General features: G+C 52.4%; 1 protein-coding gene across 1 annotated transcript in view; it reads left to right on the top strand.

Annotated features, from left to right (window-relative positions):
* Positions 1-7,144: 7,144 nt before the first annotated feature.
* The window catches only part of CFAP43 (cilia and flagella associated protein 43), an 86,093-nt gene continuing 82,894 nt past the window's right edge, over positions 7,145-10,343 (top strand). The window contains exon 1 of the mRNA XM_065408052.1: positions 7,145-7,221. Within this exon, the coding sequence (XP_065264124.1) occupies positions 7,145-7,221 (77 nt within the window). The remainder of the gene's footprint in view (positions 7,222-10,343) is intronic.

Genomic DNA, 10,343 nt, shown 5'->3' with positions numbered 1-10,343 from the left:
GGCCTAAGAGACACTGGTAAACTGTTTTTAATTTCCTTTATCTTGTTCTGTCCATGACAAGGGAAATCAGCACCAGCTGACTTTTCAAGTTAAATGGGGAACCCAAGGCAAAATTCCTGTATTGGTTACATCACTGCAATGGAATAGATGCACTGGCTTTCTGGATGTGAAGCGCCACTGATGCTTCCAGCTGCCTGTGATGCAGATGAAAATAAAAGAGGGAGATAAATAATCTAATAAAGGAGGGGGCACAATGGATGCTGGGCTTCACATGATTGCTGTCTTGACAAATGCCTCACGGGAACTCACCAGCCTTTGTAGGAGCTGTTGCTGCACCTGGGCCAGCTCCTTGATGAACTCCTGGAACTTGTTTAATGCATGGTTATGGTGAGTCCACCTGACACAAATATAAGGCAAAGCAGGCCTTGAATGTGCACAAACTATGGCGGGGGGGGGGGGGGAGAGAAAGACAAGGCAGCGTCACATGATGCCAGTTCCCCAGCAGAACACAGAAGTATTCACATTTTCCCTACCCTGTCAGGGTAAAGACATTTGCAGCCAGAGTGTGCCTGCCCCTTATGTGGGTGCAAAATAAAGTTGAAGGAGGGAGTAAAGAGCCTTCCCCGCCATGTTCCTCAGGCAAGGGCCAGCCAGAAATGCATTCCCTCTGGTAAAATGAGGCACAGGTGAAATCCCTCCTCCTGGGGCACTGTGACCCTGCCCTCAGGTCAGAGGTATGCTGATTTGACACAGTCCAGTTCTTAGTATGCACAATGGGACTATCAAAACTCTTGTTTTGCCATTGACCCTAGATTTGCCCCTCAGTCCTTGCATGATGATCAATATCTCATCTCTCCTGGCCAGAGCATGAGAGACAGTCAGTAGTGAGGTGATCAATGTCTGCTAACAGCATGAATTGATACCTTATCAGCCTACTGCTGTCAGTAGTTTGAACCCTTCAGTTGGCATTGAACCAATTGCCTGAATTTTTGCTAAGTCATTGTTGCTGTCTAGTTATCTAACTTTACTCCAAAGAGTGGTATGTACAATCAGGGAGTGGCGGGTACTGCCCAGGCGTGTGGTGCACAGGACAAACACAACCCATGCACCTCCTGTTTCTTGCCAACAGTAGAGGCAAGAAACCTCTACAGTACTTACCCTGGAGATTCTCAAACACCTAATGCCCCAGCTATCAAATTTAATTTCTTCTTAGGGGATGTTTCTGTTTCCCTCTGAGTGCCCTTCTTTACCACATCTACCTCTGACAGGGCAAGGGTTAAATAGGGATCTCTCATTATCCCCTTTGGTTACGGAAGTAGTGACTCATTTGAATAATCTGGTGGAGCGAGATGCAAGGAGGAGGGGTTCAGTAAGCGAGGAGGACACAGGCAGTCTGGTGAACCATAGCTGGTAAGCCAAAAGGAGGACAGGTAGGATCCTTATACACAATGCAACGCCAATAAATCTGCACATAATATCCTCTGTCCACATGCGTTGATGACCGCACCCAACACTGGCACCCCAGAGAATTTAGTATGGTATGTGAAAGATCTCATAACCTGCAGGCTAGCTGAGCCATTTTAGCCTCAGGTCTGAACACTAAAACAACTCCCTGGAACCTGATCATGAATTCTCAATAGAGTGAGCACAGCTCCTTGTCCTGCCCAGGTATTATACAATTTACTGAGTGATCTGTATGGACAGTATCATGGCACTATTGGCAAGGTACAATTTTGCCCTACTGTCCTTGGTTAGAATTTCCACTCTCTCTCCGCCCCTGTTGTGCAGTGTCCTCTGGGCTCTTCCTTGGTGCCCTCGACCAAAGACCACTCCATTTCAGTGGTGTTCGGCATAAAGTTTTAACACACTGTAGGATGAAAAGGCCCATTGTGTCATAGATAAAGGGTTCACCTACATACAGAGCAGAAGGACAACCTAGTGAAGAATTTGTCTACAAGGCAGGAGCAGTCTGAGTCCATGCCAAGTGCAGGGACAGAATTCAGGCCAAATGCCCAATATGGATGTAAAAATATTAAGCGGTTGGCATTAGTCTTACCAGTTAACCTGCCTTAACTGTTAAACCCCTGGGCCGGCTGGCTCCGGCCCCAGATGCTCCAGCCCCCGCCAGAGCGGCCCTGGCCCCAGCCGCGCCAGCCCCAGCCCCAACCCCAACCCCAACCCCCAGCTGCGCCAGCCCCGGCCCTTTAATCGATTAACCATTTAAACAAAATATTTTTAATTGTTTAAACTGTTAACTTTTTAAATGGTATTTACATCCCTAATGCCCGATCTGGATAATGATTAATTCCAGGGTTTGGACAGTACACGTATAAAATGTATAGCTCAGCATGACATTGCAATAACCATCAGTTCATGTTCGTTTTCACTGTGGATGGCAAAGGAATGTTTCTGGCGACTAATCTGACTCATATCTAGGAATGAGGTCACACACACCGAAATAGTTCCATCTGGTACATAATGCAATAACTCCTCTGCTTAGCAACACTTATCACATCACCCCAGTGCTCTGCTCTCTGCTCCCACTGAATAAAATCCAATCTGGGGTCTCTGTCCTGATATTCAGAGCGGTCCATGGGATTGGTCACTGTTATCCTCTGTAGCCACAGAGGCAATGACCTCCCAGGACACCCACTGTTTCATAGAAAAAAATTAAACTGTTGACCAATAGCAGGAGGCTTCTCAGACACGTGACAGAACTTTCACAGGAGCTGGACCTAGACCAGTGGTTCTCAAACTTTTGTACTGGTGACCCCTTTCACACTGCAAGCCTCTGAGTGCGACCCCCCCCTTATAAATTAAAAACACTTTTAAAGATGTTTAACACTATTATAAATGCTGCAGGTGAAGCGGGGTTTAGGGTGGAGGCTGACAGCTCGCAACCCCCCACGTAATAACCTCACGACCCCCTGAGGGGTCACGGACAGCCCCCCAGTTTGAGAACCCCGACCTAGACAGTGGGATGCTCTTAAGAATGGCCACAGGGCACACCACTTCAGAACTAAATAAAAAACTCATTTTGATCTAACAATAAATCTCCTCAAGAAGCTCTTCACATACACAGAGGCACAACACACTGTTCATGATTTATCATTATCTCTTGTTCACTTGCTATATTTTAAAACAAAACTTATGAAGCGAATACATGCAATCTCATGATTCCAGCATGGTCATCCTCATCTTTCCACCATGTTCTTCCACTATCAGCCACCCCTTGTTCCTATTTGGATTGTAAGTTCTTTGGGACATGGAACTTATGCTGTTCACTGAGCATTCTGAGTGCCAGTCACACAGCACTGTAGGCAAGGTAGAGATTTGACCTGCTGTCAATGGCCAGAATTTGCACTCTTTCCACCACTACTGTACAGTGTCCTGTGTGCACCTCCTACAGTAGGCCCTCAATCTTGTTTGGGGTGCCTCAGTGCAGGCACAGCACAGATCATTAATAATAATACACACAAACATCAAAAACCCTCTAAACTAACCACTCTACTTCTGCTTCTGTGAAAGAAAAAGAGATACTTCTGTCAAAATACTTGGGAGGTGCTCAAGATGCTACAATGATGAAAGCCACATAAATATGTAGATAAAGATTGCAAATCTGTCTATCCATCTAGTGGTTCATTTTTTCAGCAGCTCTCTTTGTTTGAAACATTAGAATCACCACCACATTTTTCCAAACAAAATTCCCCTAGATAAAGTATCTCACGAAAGGAGAATGTTTTAAGAGAACTGATGTAATTATCTATCTAGATGAAAGGCACGCTAAATACTTCTCTGAATCAGAAAGGAAGCAGCAAGTGTGCATGTGCCTGCTTGGAACAATAATCAACAGTGCTGGAGGAGAAAAAGCCACTTCTGCACACTGGAGCTATCCTGTTTCTGGAGGAAGCAAGAAAATATTAGCAGTGGGTAATAATTAATTAGCCAGGTTATAATGCAGGTGGATGGTGCAATGTGGATTACAAAGATACTTCCTTCAAACTGCAGTGAATGCTGCCTGAGTAAGGACTGCAGGATCAGCCTCAAAGTCACTTTTTGATTGATTTATTGCTAAAGTTCTGGGAAGGGTCCCCCCTCCCCACAATTGCTAACCTAGTACATGGGTCTCGCTGTATAGTCAGCAAGGAAATAGGGAAAGAAATATGGTTATATCTTTGGGCCAAATCATTATGTATCACATTCATGACACATAACTGACTGCTAGTCATCACTGAGCTCCAGCATGAAAAAAAATGCATCACCCTCAGTACACAGGAGGGCTGGAGGAAAGGGGGGGCTGATGAAGGTGGGGGAAGGACAGGGGTAGAGGAGTTTGATACCAGACAGGAGTGAGGGCAGAGGTAGGCTGGGGTTGATACTAGATGGGCATTGAGGTGGGGGTTGATTGATACCAGTGATGTTGAGGTGGTATAGGTGGGTGGCTTTGCTATCAGGTTGTTGCTGAGGAGGGGATAGCTGATGGCTGGTAAAGGTGAGTGCCAGTGGGGTTGCTATCAGATGGGTGGTAAGGTGGGTGGTAGAGATTGGGGGGGGGGGTTTGATATTACAGCCCACAGGAGACCAGATTATTACATATCACAGGGAAAGAATAGGAGGGACCAAAGTGCACCATTGTTCAAGGCCCTTGCAACAGCCAGAAAATGAGTAAGTGAGATATAGCTAGATAATTCTGGCAAAAAGACCTGCACCCACACACAGAGCTGGATTAACTCTCCTGTGGGCCCAGGGCTATTAGATTTTGTGGGGCTCCTGGGGGTTTGGAGTGGGGGAGTGGGCTCAGGGCTGGGGTGCGGGAGGGAGTGCAGATCCAGCTGGGGGGGGGGCAGGGATGGGACAGGGGGCTGGGGTGACCTCTGGCAGCTCCTGGTTGGTGGGGCAGCGGGGCTAAGGCAGGATCCCTGCCTACCTGCTCCCCGAGGTGGCCGCCATATCCCGCCCCTAGGCAGGGGGGCCAGACCACTCTGCGCGGTGCATGCTGCCCGTGTCCGCAGGCGCCGCCCCCCGCAGCTCCCATTGGCCATGGTACCTGACCAATGGGAGCTGTGGAAGTGCGCAGAGATTCCCTGAACGCCCCTCGCCTAGCAGCCGCTGGGGCACATCAACAAGCCGGCGCTCACAGCTCCAGTCCTCCGGAGGGGGCACTGAGGCTCGGGGACCAGTGTCCAGCCCGTGGCATGGAGACTTGCCACGGGCCAGATGAAAAGAAGCAGCAGGCCACATCCGGCGCACAGGCCTGCAGGGCCCCTCTTAGCCCGAGGCCCAGGGCTGCAGCCCCTAAAGCCCCTGCATTAATCCGGCCCTGCCCACATGCTGCAGAGGAAGGCCAAAAGCCTCCAAGCTCACTGCCAGTCTGACTTGGGGGGAAAATTCCTTCCCAACCCAACATATGGTGATGAATTAGACTCAGAGCACGTGAGCAAGAACCAGCCAGCCAAACAACCAAGAGACAGAATGCTCGGTACCACCTCAGAGCACTGGCCCACCCCCTTCCATGAACCATCTCCAGCTACCACCATCTCTGATGCTTCAAAGGAAAGAGATATAAAAACAACCCACCACAACCCAGAATACACTTAGGAATGGGGGGAATCCCTTCCTTATCCTTGCAGGTGGCTGGTAGTAGCCCTGAAGCATGAGCTTTTAGGAAGATATAAACTAGAAGTGAGCCCCAGCACTGCTAAGCCCTGCCCCCTCCCATCACAAGCAATCATACAATTGCATTCATACTTTTGTCCAGCTTGCTCTTAAAACTAATTTAAGTTGTTTGCCCTCACAACTTCTATTGGGAGGCTGATCCTGAACCTCACTCCTCTGAAGGTTAGAGGATTTACTGAGGCACGTGGGGCAAAGTATTCATTTAGATGTTAAGCCATACCTATATTTATCTTTAATCTCCTTCCCCAGTTGGACTCCATAGCAGCCCAAACATCCTTCCTTATTTGCTTTTTATTTATATAACTAACAAACCATTTTATTATTCAGTTTCCTTAGCAACAGCTGATTCAGCTTGACTTTTAGCAATTCTAACTTTATTCGTACATTTTCTAACCTCCAAGATGTAGCTTTCTTTGCTGTTTCATTTAATTCCCTATAGGCTCTTCCTCATTCCCAGTAGGATCTCTGGTTACTCCTACTAACCTTTTTGAGGTGGTTATTCATCCAGCTGGATCTCATGCCTTTCCCAACAAGTTTTTTTCCTTGCTTGGGTTGCAAATTTCCATTTTTCTATAGTTGATTTGAAGACATTCCAAGCCTCCTATGTATTTATTTTCTTGAGCTCTTCATCATGGTTGACATCTTTAATTAATTCCCTTGGTTTCCCAAAGGCTGCCCTTTTCAAATAAAAAAAACACAGAAAATCAAGTTTTGATTATTCTTCCATTTAATATAAATTGAATCAACTCATGATCACTTAATCCAAGATTATTTCCTATAAACAGATCTTTTATGATGGCCTCACTACTCACCGACACCAGGTCTAACTTGCATCATTTCTTGTTGATTTGGCAATGATTTGAAGAAAACTTATCACATCCAGCAATCACAGGGCCCTACCACTATAATTTGCTGTGAAGTTAAAGTCTCCCATTATGGCACAATTCCCCTAGTATTCATTGCTCTAATATTATTATCGCATTCTCTAGCCATACCCAAGTGGGATCCTGGGGGTCTATGGCAGACCTCGATCCCCATAGACCCTCTTTTACAATCGAAAGTGATTTTGACCCAAACTGGTTCTGTTTTGTCCACACTATCAGCTCCTTATTTCTCAGCTCTGCTGCTATGCAAAGCTACCCTGCCCCCATAGGAGTGGCTGGTAGAGAAGAGGGCAGATGTTGGGATCAAGTGCCAGGCAGGGAATAAAGGACAAAGACCCAGGGCTCTAAGCCCCACAATAGAAAGCCCCAACAGCCTCCCTCCCAATACTGCACTGGCCCTTTAAATGCCAACCCATCGCTCATTGGCTAAACTCTCACTGCCGGCGGCAACCAATCAGCTGCATGTTCGGAGGCCGGCGTGCGGGGGAAGCACCGCAATAGCCAATGGCAGAGGCTGTTCTTGTTCCTAGGACACCGATGTAAACGGTGCGGCCGCGGAGCCGCTGCTGCCGGGGTTGGGGGCGATGGAGTCTGTCGCGGAGAATGGGGAGGAGTCGGACAACGGCCGCCGCCGCGCCAGGGGAGCCGACCTGGAAATGAGGTGGGGGGAGGCCGCTCATAGCCCGCCCTGACAGCTCCCGTAGCCGCCTGTGCCCCGCCCCCCCTTCACTCTCATGTGCCTCCCTGAGCCGCCTGTGCCCCGCCCCTTAACCCCATTGCCCCGCCCCCAGTCCCCCCTTAACCCCATGTACCTCCCTGAGCCGCCTGTGCCCCGCCCCTTAACCCCAGTGCCCCGCCCCCAGTCCCCCCTTAACCCCATGTGCCTCCCTGAGCCGCCTGTGCCCCGCCCCCTTAATCCCATTGCCCCGCCCCCAGTCTCCCTTAGCCCCATGTGCCTCCCTGAGCCGCCTGTGCCCCACCCCCTTAACCCCATGTGCCCCGCCCAGCCCCCCCTTAACCCCATGTGCCTCCCTGAGCCGCCTGTGCCCTGCCCCTTAACCCCATTGCCCCGCCCCCAGTCCCCCCTTAACCCCATGTACCTCCCTGAGCCGCCTGTGCCCCGCCCCCTTAATCCCATTGCCCCGCCCCCAGTCTCCCTTAGCCCCATGTGCCTCCCTGAGCCGCCTGTGCCCCGCCCCTTAACCCCATTGCCCCGCCCCCAGTCCCCCCTTAACCCCATGTACCTCCCTGAGCCGCCTGTGCCCCGCCCCCTTAACCCCATTGCCCCGCCCAGCCCCCCCTTAACCCCATGTGCCTCCCTGAGCCGCCTGTGCCCTGCCCCCTTAACCCCATTGCCCTGCCCCCAGTCCCCCCTTAACCCCATGTACCTCCCTGAGCCGCCTGTGCCCCGCCCCCTTAACCCCATTGCCCCGCCCAGCCCCCCCTTAACCCCATGTGCCTCCCTGAGCCGCCTGTGCCCCGCCCCCTTAACCCCATTGCCCCGCCCAGCCCCCCCTTAACCCCATGTGCCTCCCTGAGCCGCCTGTGCCCCACCCCCTTAACCCCATTGCCCCGCCCAGCCCCCCCTTAACCCCATGTGCCTCCCTGAGCCGCCTGTGCCCCTCCCCTTAACCCCATGTGCCCTGCCCCAGTCCCCCCTTAACCCCATGTACCTCCCTGAGCTGCCTGTGCCCCGCCCCCTTAACCCCATTGCCCCGCCCAGCCCCCCCTTAACCCCATGTGCCTCCCTGAGCCGCCTGTGCCCTGCCCCCTTAACCCCATTGCCCTGCCCCCAGTCCCCCCTTAACCCCATGTACCTCCCTGAGCCGCCTGTGCCCCGCCCCCTTAACCCCATTGCCCCGCCCAGCCCCCCCTTAACCCCATGTGCCTCCCTGAGCCGCCTGTGCCCCGCCCCCTTAACCCCATTGCCCCGCCCAGCCCCCCCTTAACCCCATGTGCCTCCCTGAGCCGCCTGTGCCCCACCCCCTTAACCCCATTGCCCCGCCCAGCCCCCCCTTAACCCCATGTGCCTCCCTGAGCCGCCTGTGCCCCTCCCCTTAACCCCATGTGCCCTGCCCCAGTCCCCCCTTAACCCCATGTACCTCCCTGAGCTGCCTGTGCCCCGCCCCCTTAACCCCATTGCCCCGCCCAGCCCCCCCTTAACCCCATGTGCCTCCCTGAGCCGCCTGTGCCCTGCCCCTTAACCCCATTGCCCTGCCCCCAGTCCCCCCTTAACCCCATGTACCTCCCTGAGCCGCCTGTGCCCCGCCCCCTTAACCCCATTGCCCCACCCAGCCCCCCCTTAACCCCATGTGCCTCCCTGAGCCGCCTGTGCCCCGCCCCTTAACCCCATGTGCCCTGCCCCAGTCCCCCCTTAACCCCATGTACCTCCCTGAGCTGCCTGTGCCCCGCCCCCTTAACCCCATTGCCCCACCCAGCCCCCCCTTAACCCCATGTGCCTCCCTGAGCCGCCTGTGCCCTGCCCCTTAACCCCATTGCCCCGCCCCCAGTCCCCCCTTAACCGCATGTACCTCCCTGAGCTGCCTGTGCCCCGCCCCCTTAACCCCATTGCCCAGCCCCCCCTTAACCCCATGTGCCTCCCTGAGCCGCCTGTGCCCTGCTCCCAGTTCCCCCTTCACTCTCATGTGCTTCCCTGAGCTGCCTGTGCCCCGCCCCCTTAATCCCATTGCTCTGCCCCCAGCCCCCCCTTAACCCCATGTACCTCCCTGAGCTGCCTGTGCCCTGCCCCTTAATCCCATGTGCCCTGCCCAGCCCCCCCTTAACTCCATGTACCTATCTGAGCCTCCTGTGCCCCACCCCTTTAGCCCCGTGTATCCTGCCCTCAGCTCCCCCAACCTCCATGTGCCCTGCTCCCAGCCCCCATTCACTCTCATGTGCCCCAGCCCCCTTTAACTCTCATGTGCCTCCCTGAGCTGCCTGTGCTCTGTCCCCAGCCTCCCCTTAACTCCCATGTGCCCCATCCCCAGCTACACTATTAACCTCCATGTGCCCTACTCTCGGTACCCCCAACCTCCATGTGCCCTCACCCCCAGTCCCCATTCATGCCTATGTGCTCCACCCTAAGTCCCTCAGCACCCCCATTCACCCCATGTGCCCTGTCCCTGGGCCCCTCAGCCCGCTATTAGCCCTGTCTTCAGCCCCACCCATTAACCCTGTGTGCCCCACACCTGTATTAACTCCTAGGTGTTCTGCCCTCAGCCCCCATTGACCTCCATGTGCCCAGCCCCCCATTAGCCCACATGTACCATGCCTCCCGAGTTCCCCATTAATCCCCATGTAGCCTGCCCCCATGTGACAGTCCCACAACATCCTTTTTGGCCTTGTGCAAAAATGAGTTAGTCAAATTAATTTATTGCACGTGTATATTGGTTGAGATTTCCAAGGGATTTACACACATTTTTCTGTTTCATTTAATGGAAAATAAGTGTTTAAAACCCCTTTCCTGTTTTGAGAATCTCAGCCATTGTGTCTACCACTACTGATATTTGGAAGCAGAGCCTGCAGTTAGCTGCAGCACTTATTGGAGGAGATAATCATTTAACCCTTTATCATCTTCTCTCTCAAAAGCCTCACATTGCAGCCACAAGCCTTCTGATCCTCAAATAGTAATATTCCTCTGTCTCTGAAGCTGGCCAGTGCTGTTCCCATCTTCAGTCTGAGGAGATCACTCAAGAGACTTGAGGTGACCTCTAGAGCTGGGTGGGAATGGGATTTTCCAATTCACGGAGAAGTCTGTGATTCTGAATTTTTTCCTATTCTGAA

The sequence above is a fragment of the Emys orbicularis genome, chromosome 7, assembly GCF_028017835.1.
Source record: "Emys orbicularis isolate rEmyOrb1 chromosome 7, rEmyOrb1.hap1, whole genome shotgun sequence".
Taxonomy (NCBI): domain Eukaryota; kingdom Metazoa; phylum Chordata; order Testudines; family Emydidae; genus Emys; species Emys orbicularis.
This window is presented reverse-complemented; position numbering and strand designations above follow the sequence as displayed.